Source organism: Leishmania martiniquensis, chromosome 21 (assembly GCF_017916325.1).
Source record: "Leishmania martiniquensis isolate LSCM1 chromosome 21, whole genome shotgun sequence".
Taxonomy (NCBI): domain Eukaryota; phylum Euglenozoa; class Kinetoplastea; order Trypanosomatida; family Trypanosomatidae; genus Leishmania; species Leishmania martiniquensis.
In genome coordinates this window covers 343,175-357,286 of record NC_090156.1, presented here as the reverse complement: position 1 = coordinate 357,286, position 14,112 = coordinate 343,175, and the positions used below count along the sequence as shown (strand labels likewise).

The following is a 14,112-nucleotide window of genomic DNA, read 5'->3' as shown; positions in this document are numbered from 1 at the left end:
GGAGGCAGCCGAGAGGGAGCGAGGGAAGTGGGCGGAGCCACCGGAGTGTCCAGCAGCAGCAGGAGTGTGCACGTATGCACACAGACACGAGGGCGTTCCTGGGGAAGCGACTGCGCAAGTGGCACGTCCGAACCGATGTTCGACGAGCTTCTTGACTCCTTCCACCCCACTCTCGCCATCCCACCGCCTCTCCCCGCTCTCCATTCCCCTTCCTCGAACACTCGTGTATGTGTGTGTGTTTCGGTGCCCTCACTCATTTTTCTTCGCCTTCGGCCGCGCGGTGGGGCGCGCCTCCCTCGCCCACGCATCCCTCGCCTTAATGAGCGGTGAAAGCTGCGCAAAGCCGCCGACACACGTGCACAGCATGTAGAGCAGCATCACAGGGAAGGATGCGTCGCAGGAGTAGCAGATACGGAAGCACATGCCGAGTTCGAAGGCATGAGCCAATAAGGCGAGGACGCACAACACCTGAATACCGAAGAAACTGCGGCAGAGGAAGCGGCCCGCCTGGAGCAGTGTCCCCATCACACTCTCTTCGAAAAAAAGGAAAGCGTTGAAGGGGATCGGCTCCGCCAGTGTCTCACCGGTAGCCGCAGCTTTGCGCAGCGCGTTGCGCTGCATGGCAGTCTCCCGCACGTATGCAGGCAGCACCAGGTTCTCGCCTTTGTCATCCACTTGCACTCCAAAGGCGAGGTAGTTCAGCAGCATGAACCCGAGAGCGAGCGGAAGAAACCAGCCTGAGGGCCGGCGATACGGCAGGCGATGGCGCCTCGATGGCGGCTGACGGGCCTCCGCGGCGTCGGCAGCTGGAGCGCCGCCACTCGCAGTCGTCTTTGGCTTACAGATCATTTTTTTGGAGCTGGATGGAGGTGAATCTGTACAGAAGCGTAGGCCAAGTGCAGTGGGTGAGAAGGCGCACTCGTTTCAAGTGGTGATGCGCGTATGGATGCGCATACATGCATATATGTACTGTGTCCACAGCGCTTTGGAGGGGGAAAGGCAACGCTGTTAGAGGCGGTTGTGTTGATGGTGCGCTGTCGACCAAAGTGCCGGAGGCCCAGGCGTTTGGGCATGAAGGAAGCGAACGAGAAAGCACAGTAGGGGTGAAGTGGGCGTGAGGATGTGCAGTGGGGAGGCCAAAGGGGGCGCGACACTTGTGAGAAGCGGCGATTCTCCGTCTCCTTTCTTTTATATGTACACGCATGTACATACATATATATACGTGTGTGTGTGGGTGAGTGCCATGCAGCTCGACGTGCATTGTAGCGACGTTCTTGATCATTATTCCGTACGCCTCCAAGGGTATGCGCAGCGAATACGCGCAGGTAAGCACTCGCCCAAGGCCGTTCCCCTCCCCCCTCTTCCGTACGCCTGTTGCTCAGGTACGCTCTTCCTCTGCCTGCGAAACCCCAGCGCGTGTTCAGCTCCATTCCTGTGACGACAGGTCGGCCGATGCTGGGCAGGGAAAGAGCGAGGAACGCCAGCAGACGGGGGCAAGGCCATGGGACGGAAGAAGGAGAACCAGAGGACAGCACCGGCCCAAGTGCAGATATATATATGTATATATGCATGTATGTATATCCCGCAGTCACTTCTCTATCGAGAGCGACAGAAGCAAGCCCCCCTTTCTTTTTTATTATTGGCCCTACAGTTCGGCCGCTGTCGAGGTCACGACACCCACAGCACCGCTGCTTGTGCTGTCCTCCGTCGTCAGCAGCGCACGAAGCCATCGCAGCGTATTGGGCACACCGCCCTGTGCGTCCACCACGATGCAAAGAACCACGGCAACAACGAAGCCACCGGATCGCAGCACAGTGGCGTCCAAGTCGCGTTTGCGTTCATCATGGCTGTTGGATGTGCCGTATACAATGCGCAGCTGATCCCCGACGTTGTAGACAAGATTGGCGGTCCACTTCGACTTCTCCCAAACAGCCGTGACGGTGTTCACGCACCAGCGCGTCAGCCCGCGCATATCCGTTGAGTGCCGCGTGCTCGCTCGCTTGTCTGAACCGCACACACACACAAACAGACACAGAGAGAGAGAAGGGGGGAGGGACGGCTGCGAGATTCGCTCCTCCTCTGCTGCTGCGACTGCCACGAGGGGCGTCAGATACATGCAACAGCATATGCACGTCGAAGGAGCGATGATGACGATGCGGTGATCGTGGCATTGATAGCCACACAGGTGAAAAGATTTGTAAAAGGAGGGGTGAGGAATACGCAGAGGAGGCCCGAGAGAAGGGGGCGGATGGCAGGAGAGGCAGGCTTTGTGTGTCGCGAGCGGGAACGAGAGACATGCGTGAAGGGTGCAGAACCATATGGGCCGGTGGGGGTCAGGGGGAGCCAAGAGGCGGGCGAGGGGAGGGATCGCTGCGCAGCGTTTTGAGGTGAAGCCAGCAGAGAGTGTACGTGTGCGGCTGCACCGCTCCGTCCACACATGCATGCACGCACAGGAGCACAAATGGACAGCGCACGTTGCTGCGCCGCTTTTTCACTGCCCTGGCCTCGTTGCAAGGCCCCTATTTCCTCTCCCCCGCCACCGCTCCCCGCTTACTCTTCCTACGGCAGGAGGAGAGCATTAGCCCCATCGAACTCCCCCCTCTCTGCGCGCGCGCCCCTCCACACACACACAACACAGCGCACACACCATATAGGCACATATTCTCCTGCCGTTGTTGCTGCTGTCTTCTCATGTGTACACATTTTTTCCTGCCGCTTTCCCTTCGGAGAGTGATGAGGACGAGCGCGATGTCCGCAACGAAAGCAAAGGAAGAGACCAATAAGAGGGGGGGTAGGCTCGCATCCGCATCCCGCCGCCTGCACACGCGCCAAGAGGGACTCTGGGCAGCCGTGAGAAATGGTCAGCGTAGTAAGTTGAGCTGCTGTCGTGGGCGATACAGCTCCATCATAATCCAGCTGCCCACAAGCAGCAGCGCCGACATGCCGGCGAGCACACCAACATTCGACCACCGCCGTGAAGGACTGAAGCCGAGAAACTCAGCGTACTCAGTTCCAGTGTAGCACGTTGTAGGCTGCACGCTGGCGATCGCGCCCGACATGCCCTGCATGAACGACGGAGAGGCCTTCGCGTGACGGCGTGCGCTAGCATCCATAGCAGGTGGAGCGTACACGTCTCTTTGATATACCCCCGACGGCGGCGGTCCCATCATTGGCACGCCTGGCAACGCGCCGCTCGCCGCCGCCGTGACGCGGCTAGGGCAGCCGAAAGACTTGCCGATGAACTGGGTAAGGATGCACGACTCGTAGGCGAGGCGCACGACTGACGCGAAGGAAATGGTCCGCACCGCATCTGGCAGCGTCTGCAGGTTCAGCACGAGGCCAGCCAAGATGATGTTGAGGACGTACAAGGTGAAGGCCACAAAGCGGCCAGCATGGTTGGTGGGCAGCCAGGTGCACAGGAGCCACACGCCCACGTGGCTGCAAAAAGATGTCACCGCCAGAATAACAGAGAGCTCAAAGGCGCCGCGGTACTCGCGCCATGGCTCCCCAAAGTTTGAGAGCACAAAGACGGCCGCAGCCACAAAGGAGGCAATGCCGAAGCGCCACAGTGCAGCCGTGACGGCGCGAAAGAGGAGATACGTCCAGACACGGTAGTAGCCGCTAGCGGAGTAGCGCTGGAAGTTCTCATAATCGCGCCGCAGCGCATCCTGCGAGAGCACCGCCTGCAGCACCACGCAGCTGACCAGAAAGAAGATGATACCGACGCGGCTTTGCATCCCCTCCTGGCCGACCTGGCGGCCGTAGAGGGCGGCCAACACCGCTGCCAGTGCCACCACACACACCAGCAAAAAGACGTTCCACACAAGGTTGTGGCGCAGCTCGAGGAAGCCGAAGCGGAAGAGGTGCAGTAACTGCACAGCGCCAGAGGGTGGCTGATGAAATGCCTCTGGCAGTTCAACGAGACCCATGGCGCACGCCTCCATGTACGCCGTCACGCTGGCACGCGTGCGTGACTGCCAATGTGCGTACAGCTGCCTCAGCGGCGTCGCTGAGGGCTCGTCAGCGCTCACGCTGGTCAACGGGGTCGCCGAAGCTGAGGCGCTCACCGTGGCTGCTGCAGATGACCTCGACACTTGCGCGCCTGGGAGGCCCTCCAGGTTGATGGCAGGGCCGCACTCTGGCTCCTCGGTCGCCGCTGCCCGGGCTTCGCCCCTCTCACTGCCGTCGCAGCTGGCCGCAGGAGCTGCCGTGCTCGTGGCGAGGCGGTATAGGCCGTGCACAATCTGCTCACCAAGTCGCTGCTGCCGGATGGAAGCATCGACGGCAGCATAGGAGTCAGCCGGCGCTGCTGTGAGAGGGCTGTCATGCGGGGAAGATGTTGCGACGGCGTTAGTGCCAGCGGTTGGGCTGTCCGGCTCACCGCTCTGCACCCTGTCAGTGTTCACGCTCGTCGCCATGCCCTCCCGCATCACATTTTGGGGCAGCTCCACCGAGAGCATTTCCCGCACTGAGCCGGCGAAGACGCAGTGGCTGCGCTCTAGGAGAACGACATCGTGCACGTGCTGCAGAAGCGTCCAGCGCGGCTGCACCATAGACAGCACCACGATGCGCTGCGCCTCGGTACTGCTGGCCGGATCGGTAGAGGTGGCGGTAGCGGTGGCGTTGATTGTGGCTGTAGGCGGCTCGGCCCCCAAAGTCGATGGGCTCGCCGGCGCGCTGGGATGAAGCCTACTGTGGCGCGGAGTGTACAAGGACACATTAGCTGCATCGGAGGTGGCGCCAAGATTAGCGGTGGTGTTGGCGGATGTGCCCCCCTCACCAGCAGCGGCAGCGGCGGCGGCGGCACGCATGGCCTTGCGCATGAGGCGGCGAGCCTCGGCATCTGCTGCGGATGGTGCCGCCAACTTCGACAAGATGGTCAAATACTGCCGCGACTCGTGCGTGGCCAGTCCCTCCAGCGGTTCGTCAAGGAGGAGCACCGAAGGATTTAGCAGCAACTCCTTCCCCAGAGCGACACGGCGTCGCACGTAAAGAGAGCAGTCTTTTATCTTACACGCTTCATAGGGTCCGAGCAGCAGCTGCTGCAACACCTCGTCGACCGAATACGCCTGGGCCGCGTTGGCGACGCGTAGCGCACTGGCGTACTGCAGGTTTTCGCGCACCGTAAGATTCGCGAGGAAGCCGCCCGACGCCACGGTGCTTCTGCCGCTGCGTTCTGCCTCTTTCTCCCAGAGCTCGCTGTCGGCCTCCAGGAAGCTCGTCTGCGCCCGATACGCCGATGCTGAGGCGGGGATGCCATTCAGCAATGTGTTGCCCGCCGTGCTCTCGACTCGCCCTGCCATCACAGCTAGCAGGGCTAACGCACTGTGCGAGCCGCAGCAGTTCACGACCGCCGTGACGCGACCACCGCGGAATAGGCACGACACTTCGTCGATGACGTCACGGTGCTGGAGCTGTACGCTGACGCCGTCGCAGCATAGCGTCAAATCTGTCGAGCGCACCCCTCTCAGGAGGTTCTCCGGATCCCCGACGGAGCGGCCGGCGTTGGAGCGGCGGCTGCGGCGCGTACGCGACCGCCCCGAGAGGGGGGTCTTCGACCCGAGGGCGTGGAAGGTACCGTTAGTATGGTCATCAGTGTGCTCGCTTGCAGTGCTCTTCACGGCATCGGGTGGGGCTAGAGCTGCGTTGTGGCGATAATGCTGCGGCGCCGCTTCTGGTACGTCGTCACCGTTGCTGCTGCTGCTGCCTCTCATGAGGGCCGTGAAAAACGATGCAGATATGCTCACCCACTCGTCCCTTCCTTTGCCCACTACAGCAATAGCGTCTGCGCGGAGAGTGTGGCCCCCACGGGGGGTGGCGAATCGTCGTCACTGCCGGCCTTCCACGCGCGCAATGTGTGTGTGTGTGTGTATATACGTGCGTGAGGAGTGCGTGATGTGCACGTACGGGTGCGAGTTGTCGGCGTATGCCCCGTGACCCTAACGAAGTGAGAAGGCGGAAGAGAGCCGTGTGCGCTGGAGTAGAGGTACAGGAAAAAGGCTGAGAGAGCGAGACAGAAGCAAAGATGACCAAGTCGTGCGTTGGGGTGGTGGTGTTGCGCTGAGATTAGAGGGAGGGTCGGAAGAGGCCTGACCAGCAGACATGACTCTGAGAGAGGGAGGTGCAGGAATGCAGCAGCGTGGCAGCGGCATTCGAGAGCCGCACCCGTTTCTCGGAAGCACCGCGAAAAGCAGTCTCTTCTCTCTCGCACGCCTCGCTGGGCCCTTCAGTCGATGAGAGGCATGCGCATGCGCCGGCGAGGGCCCCTGGCACGTAGCAAGTGTGCGCATGTGCCAGAGTGCGTGTAGTCGTGATGCATGTGGGGTGACTGCCAACGAAATCGGAGAAGTGAGGAGGGGCAAAGGAGGGGTGAAGGGACCACAAGTCAGAGGTGCGTACCACCTTATATTTATACAGCGCATCAGAACCGACACAGAATTACACACACGCACACGCAGAGAGACGCGCAGGGTCGACCTTCACGTGCACATCCGCGCGCACAGGCGGCGCCGGCATGTATTCAGCCTCACCGTCAACGGCAAGTTAAACGCTTGACGCGGCAGTTGTGCTTCCTTCTTTCCGCGCAGACGCAGTGCCTCTCGCCTCCGAGGCACTCACGAACCGGCCCTCCACCCCTCCCACCACCTTCAGCTACCGCCCTACAGCAGTCCTTCCTTCTGCAGGAGCTTCATGTGGCTCGTGAATACCTTCTCTAGCTCGTTGCTGGGGGTAGCGGACGTTATCATGACTGCCAGGGCAGAGCGCAGCGCATCGTGCAAAGAGCCCTGCTCTTTGTATTGTCGAAAGTTCTCCGTGGATGTCGCCGTCTCCAGCGCCTTGCATAGCGAGCCGACGACGGTCGGCGTCACATCTGTGGCGGTATAGGCGCCGCTCAGGCAGCGGCTTGGGATGCGGCCGAGAGCCCCGGCGGCCTGGGTGCGCACCTTGAAGATGTGATCGTGAACCACGGCAGTGCAAAGCGCGTCGACAGCCTCCACAGCGTACCTGGGCTCCGCTTCAAATACTTCCTCTCGAGCAAGCCCCATGCCAAGAGCACACGCCGCATTCCAGCGGTGCTTTGCCTCGCGTGGCACGGTATAGCGCAGAGAGCCCGCACCGCCACCGGCCCTGTTGTTGCCTTCTTGCGGCGTGTTGTGGCCACCGCGCATGTTCGCGCGCAGGCACTCCAACAGCACGCGTAGGAAGCCCTCTGCAACGCCCTCCTCGAACTCCTCCACCTCGCTAATCAATTCCTCGAAGCTGAGCACCTGGAGAAGGTGATTCATCATGCGGATGCCGTGGCCCTGCACGCCCTTTTCCGTGTCGATGACAGCTGCGTGCATAGCTGTGCCGCAGAGGGTCGAGATGTAGTCTGGCGAGTCACGCACCACCCCACATGAGCCTTCCGGCAGCCGCCCGGTCACGTTGGAGAGCGCGAAGGACGCCTTGGTGCGCACCACAGGGTGCGGATCTGTCCTGAGCGAGTGCACGGCGCTGTCGATGGCGGTGCAGGCGAAGTCGTCCATAGAGGTGTATTGCCACAGCCACACACCCAAAGTAGTCAGGGCCTCTCCGCGCACGCGCGGCTGAGCATCGGCCGCTGAGGACTGCACGTACGCCACAAGCTCTTGGCACAAGCTGCGATCCGCCAGGATGGAGATGTATTCGTTGCCAATCTGCGCAATGCACCGAAGCGCCATGGTACGCACCTCTGCACCACATCGACGCAGTCGCATTGCGGGCCGTAGCAGCTCGTGATGGATGCGCTGCTTATGCGCCAGCGTGGCTCGGCCCATCTGCCTCTCCGGCCGCTGCGCTGGGTCACTGGCATTGTCGTCGAACGCCTTCCACACGTACCCCATGTAGTGCAACCAGGTGCGGAGGCACTCCTCGAAGGCGTCCAGCGAGGCTGTCGGCACCCGGCTACGCTGCGGCAACGGTAGCGCGGCGCCAGTATCTGAGCGAGCGCTGGCCTCCTCCCTGTACACCGGCGGCTGTAAGCTAGTCCCCTCAGCGTCGCTGCCGCCGCGGCCCCCAGCACCAGACGGCGCAGAGCGCGACGGCGTAACGGACGCAGACGGCGCGGAAGAACGCTGCGTGTCTGAAGCAATGTCGCCCTCACCATCCACGGTAGCAAAACCGCTCGCCGTAGGAGCCGCCTCAGCAGCCTCCCACGCCGTGAGCGTCGATACCAACCTTACCGAGGCAGCCATCAACGCCTCGAACTCGGTCTGCACGAGACGCGGATAAAGGCGAGATAGGGGCACCATGCAGTGCCACACCTCGGCCCGCGTATCAGCGTGGCTTAGCAGTGCTGGGAGGAAGCTCACCGCAGCAGCGGCGCCGTCGCCCCCTGCGACTGGGATTCGGCCCGCCTCACTGAGATCCTGCGCTCTGGCCTGTGACTCAGCCGTCGCAGGCGACTGCGTCACCGCAAAACGCATCGTGTCGTTCCTCAAGATGTGGGCCACGAGTGCAGTCGCCGGCACGAACGCAGCGACATCGTCGTGGGATAAAAAGAAGCGCATCACAGGGAGCTGAAGCGTCTGGAGTACGGCCGCGCGTGAGCGAGGGCAACGGTGGTACGGCGTGACAATGACGACTGCCGCGTACGCGTTGAGGAGCGGCGTTACAGTCGCTAACGACGTAGCCGACGCCGTGGTGCCGGTGACGGCCCCCTGTGACGGTTGTTGCTGTGACTGGCTCAGCCCCCAGCATAGGCTCTCGTGAAGTGAGGACAGGATCGTGCCACACTGGGCAGCAAGAGAGAGGAAGGCTGCTTGGCGGCCCTGCTGCGGCTCCTCAGCGTACTGCAGCGTAGGGCGAAGCTTCTGCAAAAGCGCCGTCAGGGCCGCCGCTGCACCGCATCGCAGCGAGGTATTCAGCGGGTCCCCGTAGAGTAGAGGCTGCAAAAGAGGATGGCGCACCGCTGCGCCGGCAGAGCCGCGCACGTCCACCTGCGGGAACAGCAGAGGGAGGAAGACAGTCGCGTTCAGCAAGGAGTCGGTGAACCGCACGAGGACAGCGGCCAGCGTCCACAGCGCCATTGTCTGGAGCTCTACCGCTACGTCGTCGTTGTCAGTGGCGTCCCCATCGGGCGGCCGCGCTGTGCCGCCATTCGCGACGGAAGCGATGGCAACGCCACTGCCGTAGCTTCCCGAGCCCGCGCTCTGGGCGCGCGTCGCCGGCGAAGGCGGCAATGATGAAGGCACCCGTCGCTTGTGCGGCCCCTGCAGGTGCACAACAGCATCTACTGCGAGACGGAGGAGCCGCTCCGCCAACTGCTCATCGGAAATGGGCACCGTCGGTGCTATGGCGGTCGACGTGGCGGAAGACATGCGGTTTTCCAGCCAATCCTGCGCAGCCAAGGGGTCCACACTGCCGCTGCCGCTTCGTCCAAGGGAGCCTGGCCGGTCACCAGCGACGGAGGCGCTGCCTGATCGCCCGCTACGGTCGCCACGAAGGCCCGACGGGGTGCTGCTGCCGCCTATCAAGGCCTGATTGACGTCTGTTCCAGCACCAGCACCGGCGGCCGCACGGTTTGCTGGGGTCTCCAGACCACTCGTCCCGTGTGAGCGGCCCCCTGCCGCCAGCCGCGTATTCTCGGTGGTGGAGAGGCAGTACCACAGAGCCAACCCCATCATCTGCAAGACGCGCGGCGGCAGGGCGCAGGCAGGAGGCGGGGCTGCGCTCCTGCGCTCACCGCCTGGCTGTGGGCCAGGCCCTCGTGGCTGCCCCCCACTCACAGCGCCGTGCACAGATGTTGTGGGGGACGGGGCATCACCTTTGCTCCCCTGCCGAGCGGGGGAGTTGGATAGAAGCGCGGGTGCTGGGGCGAGAGGTGGTCCTGGTGGACAGCGTTCCTTGCTTTCGTTGCCTGCGCGCCACTGAGCCAGGATGCCACTCAGCTGCGTCGTGCACTCCAGCACAAGTGGCAGGGGCGGAATCGGCGCCGCTTCTGAAGCGCATGTGTTGGCACTCAGGTCTCTCTCTGCCGTGTTGTGGACGCTCGGGGGCGTCGCAGTGGTGGACTCTGCAAGCAGTGGTGGTACCGGACTCTCGTTAGTCGGCTGGTTCGGTGGCACGACAAACCCATATGGTGGAAGAGTCGGAGGGGAAAGTGATGATGCAGCCTCCGGCAGGGATGAAGACACGGTGGCGTCGGCCCGACCGCGTGCGCTGCCGTAAGTTAGTTGACCGCCAGCAGCGCAGGATGCAGCATCATTGTCGGCGTCGACGCGAACGGCGTGCGCCGCCGCGGCGATACGGCTGGCCGCGGACGGCCGCAGTAGCTCCCGAAGAAGCAACAGATTATCAATGGGCAGATAGGCAAGGCTAATGTTGCCGACGCCTCTCGCAGTCGTCGCGGCACGTGAAGACGCAGGCTCTTCAGCACCAGCACCACCGGCCTTGCGATTGCCTGACTTGCCATGCCGGTCGCCGTGGCGCGCTGATCCCTTTGGGGTGCCCATAGCGCCGCCTCGTATTGGATTCGGGTAGAAAGTGAAGGAGAAGCGTACTAACCGATTGGGCGCTAAAGAGGGGAAAAGGGGAGGGGGGCATCGGTAGAGATAGTGAGAGGAGCCAAAGGTGAAGAAGACATTTAGTGCGGCCGCAGCGGCGAGCCACACGCAGCGCGCGCGGGAGGAGAGAACAGGCACGAGTTCGAAGCCCTATGCCCTGGCACTGATGTCCCGACTGGGGGGTAGACGTTTTCTATTCGCTGCGCGGCCCCTGGGCAGGCCAACGTGCACCCGTTGCGAGGCGGTGCCACAGCAGGAACAGGAGAACGGAAGGGAGATGGCCGGTAACAGCGGCAGAGACGACGACAGAGCGCCTGTGCGCCGCGTACCAGCGAAGGAGAGGGGCCTCTGGGCATGACCGTGTGCACCTCCGCGTTGCCCATGAGATGCCTCTGTCCACTGCCCAAGCAGAGCGGCAAAAAAAAAAAGAGCGGTCGACCACGACGGCAGCGCCTTTTCCTGCACCTGCGCGACCTCCCAATAAGGCCACTGCCACGCACCGCTTCATTCTCTCACCCGCATGGCATCGATCACCGTTCCAACACACGCACATACATATATATATATATGTATATGGATACACACGCACAGAGCGAAAGGGAGGAGAGGGGAGAGGGGAGAGGGGATCGCGAGACGTGATAAGCGCCTTCGCCCATGCGCCCTTATCCCTCTCTCTTTCACCCTCCCTCTTTATCTTTCCCCGGTTGGCACTGGCCAGTTACGTAGGCACGATGCACCGGCATGTCATGAACGGTGCAACGCGCACAAAACGGCAGCACCTCTACACGCAGTGTAACCGCGAAGAAAAGAAGCTTGTAGGAGTGGCGTGGGACTCTCTTCTTCCACACCCCACCCCATCCGCCACTGCTAAATGGGCGCGCCCGTGTCAGAGGGGTGAACAATAAGGTGTGTGTGTGTGCGGGCGTAAGTTTGCGTGATAGCACAGCTGTCCCGTCATTGACGGTGCTTCGCACGCATGTAGGCGCGCAGCAAAGCAAAAGCGCCTCACTTTCCCCACTCAGTCTAGTCGCGCAGCCCCGAGCCCGCCCTTCTTGCGCAGCTTCATCGGTCCGCTAGATAAGCTCACACTGGCACCGTTGGTGCCACTGTTGAGGCCGAGATGCGCGGCTCCACTGATGCCGCCGGTTAGACGGCTGTTGATGCCGGTCCGACTCGACACCCCGCTGACGTTTGAAATGGTCGAGAGCGGCTGTGACACTGGTGAGGAGGCGGGCCCCTGGAAAGAAGGCGTAGGTCCATGCGCGCCACCAGTAGCACTTAGTGGAGACGCGGACGACGACGCAACAGAAGATGCAGCAGGAGAGATTGGCTTCGCGCCAGCAAGGAAGGGCGCCATCGGTGTGCGCGTTGGCGGTGGTGGTGAGGCAGCCTTCGAAAATAGAAAGCTGCCACTGAGAGTGTTGGCCTTCCTCTCGCCATCGTGCTCACCTGCCTCCCCCTCCTCATCATCGTCGCTCCAGCCACTGCCGCCGCTGCCCGCCAGAGAGGTGACTGCGACGCCCGGAGTTGAGCGCAGCGGACTAGCAGCACCTGACATCAAAGGTGTTGTGACAGCATCGACGTGATGCGGCGCAGTGCCGGCGGCAGACGGGGCTGAGGATGCGGTGATGCCCCCGAGCAGAGTCCGCTTTTTTGATGGCGTCTCAGCGGGCGCCGTGGCAGGCACAGGAAGGCTTGTCAATGAGGCATCTGCGCTACCATTGGCAGCGGCGGGAACACCAGCAGCGGTGACCACCTGCTGCGCGGAAAGCTGCTCGTGATGGGCCTCCAGCCTCGACAAGGACGCTTTTAGGAGCGATAGCGCAGCTGTGCGACTCTCCACGGACGTAGGGTCAACGGTCAGCGCCGAGATGGCTGGTAGCATCGACTCAGCGAGCTGCTTGGGCGACAAGCACTCAAGTGCCCCATGCAGCGACCGCAACGCCGCCACGCGTGAAGGCGCGAACACATCCCGCAGCATTGGACGGCAGTACATCAGCATGACCATCGCCCGCTGTGGCGGGGGCGTGATGTGCTCCGAGATGAGGTTGAGAGCTATGGTAGCGTTGGCGCGCAGCGCTCCGTCGACATCGCGCTGCAGCTGGCCCAGAGCCCTCGGCACCTGGTCGCCGAGGATGCTCTCCGACATGTGCGGAGCAAGGTGCACCAGTGCGCGTGCACTGTACTCCCGGACACTGGGAGCCGAGTACGCAAACCCCTTGACGTAGAGTGGCCAAATCGCGTTATTCAGCGCTGTGGGTGATACCTTCGCCCCGTAGGCCTCAGCGCCGACGAGCAGTTTGTAACGCAGCAGCACGTCTGTCGACTGGTAAAGCTGCACAAGAACGGGCGTAACATACTTATCGAAGTCCTCACCCGCGGCGGTGCGCTGAGCAATCCTTAGCACGGGCTCGACCACCGGCCCCATCGACACTCCCGTTCCCCCGGGGCCGCCGCTGCCGGCCTTGGCGGCTGTGCGAACGAGCTCGCCGAGCCGCGGTAAAACAAAGCACAGACACGCTCGCAACGGAAACTTCTCTACCGGCCCCGTCAGCGACTCAACCAGCCGCACCTGCTGAGACACGTCCATCAGCAGCAGCTCCGACAGTGACTTCATGTAGTACACAAATGTGCTGTGTTTAACGAACTCGCAGCTTTCTGCGAAGACCGCAATGGACTTGCGCATGCGCGGGTTGGGAGCTGTGAGGTTACTGCAGCCCTGGTGCAGAGACTTGGGTAGGCTCTGCCGGCACGCGTTACGCAGCTCGGCCGCGCTAAGGCTGTGGGCAAGCGAGTTCAGCTTGCCCTTGGCCGCCTCCTCGGCGGTCACCCCCATCGTTTCGTACAGCAAGCAGGCGATGCCCCACGCGTCCACGGCCACCACAGAGTCCCCCGTACTGATGTCACTGCAGCTGCTGCTGCCCAGCTCCGGCGGACAGCGGTACCCCGTAATCATTCCAGCGCGTCGCGCGGATTCGAAGAGGCAGCCGGGGTTGCCGCTTGCCACGTCGTCTATCGCGGAGATGAACTCCAGCCCAAACAACCGCCAGAACCCCGACTCGGCGGAGACGAAGATGGACCCGCAGTGCACGTTTCCATGCACCAGCCTGTTCGACTGCAGTGCCGCGAGTGCGCCGCTCACCGTGTCCAGGCCGTACGCAACGGCGGCGGTGTATTCCTCGCTGGTATGCCCGTAGAAATGCTTTCGCCATTCGGCACTCTCCAAAACGTCCCTTAGCGACACACACGGCTCCGTCGCGATGTAGACCGTGTCGCTGTGCTCCACGGCGCCGTAGCACTTTAGGAATCCCGGTATCATGAGGCTCTTCGCGCGGCGTATGGTGTTCTGAGCCAACTGCCTAATCAGCTCTCGGTGACCGCTGCTACCACCTGACGTGGCTGCCGTAGCGACAGAGCACGTAAAGATGGACACCCGCGCCTGAGCATCGTCCTTCTGCGTGCCGGGCCGCACCGACCAGCACATCTGCGGCGAGGTGTACACAGTGCGGCCAGGCTCGTCAGCAACAGGGGTGAAGGGAAAGCCCGGGACGCTGTCGGCCAGTCCGAGGGCCTTGAGGAAGAATGTCAT

General features: G+C 62.4%; 5 protein-coding genes across 5 annotated transcripts; all 5 read right to left on the bottom strand.

The window, feature by feature from the left end:
- Positions 1 to 249: 249 nt before the first annotated feature.
- On the bottom strand, positions 250 to 849 carry LSCM1_04687 (uncharacterized protein; the record flags this gene model as incomplete). Its single annotated transcript, XM_067322184.1, has 1 exon — positions 250 to 849. The coding sequence occupies one exon, from the start codon at positions 847 to 849 to the stop codon at positions 250 to 252; it is 600 nt and encodes a 199-aa protein (XP_067178981.1).
- Positions 850 to 1,645: 796 nt separating this feature from the next.
- LSCM1_04686 (uncharacterized protein) lies at positions 1,646 to 1,972 on the bottom strand (the record flags this gene model as incomplete). The annotated part of the gene is made up of 1 exon (XM_067322183.1): positions 1,646 to 1,972. One exon carries the CDS (start codon positions 1,970 to 1,972, stop codon positions 1,646 to 1,648), a length of 327 nt encoding a protein of 108 aa, XP_067178980.1.
- An 889-nt stretch (positions 1,973 to 2,861) lies between these two features.
- On the bottom strand, positions 2,862 to 5,714 carry LSCM1_04685 (uncharacterized protein; the record flags this gene model as incomplete). The annotated part of the gene is made up of 1 exon (XM_067322182.1): positions 2,862 to 5,714. One exon carries the CDS (start codon positions 5,712 to 5,714, stop codon positions 2,862 to 2,864), a length of 2,853 nt encoding a protein of 950 aa, XP_067178979.1.
- A 945-nt stretch (positions 5,715 to 6,659) lies between these two features.
- Positions 6,660 to 10,472, bottom strand: LSCM1_04684 (uncharacterized protein; the record flags this gene model as incomplete). Its single annotated transcript, XM_067322181.1, has 1 exon — positions 6,660 to 10,472. One exon carries the CDS (start codon positions 10,470 to 10,472, stop codon positions 6,660 to 6,662), a length of 3,813 nt encoding a protein of 1,270 aa, XP_067178978.1.
- Positions 10,473 to 11,541: 1,069 nt separating this feature from the next.
- On the bottom strand, positions 11,542 to 14,112 carry LSCM1_04683 (uncharacterized protein; the record flags this gene model as incomplete). The annotated part of the gene is made up of 1 exon (XM_067322180.1): positions 11,542 to 14,112. One exon carries the CDS (start codon positions 14,110 to 14,112, stop codon positions 11,542 to 11,544), a length of 2,571 nt encoding a protein of 856 aa, XP_067178977.1.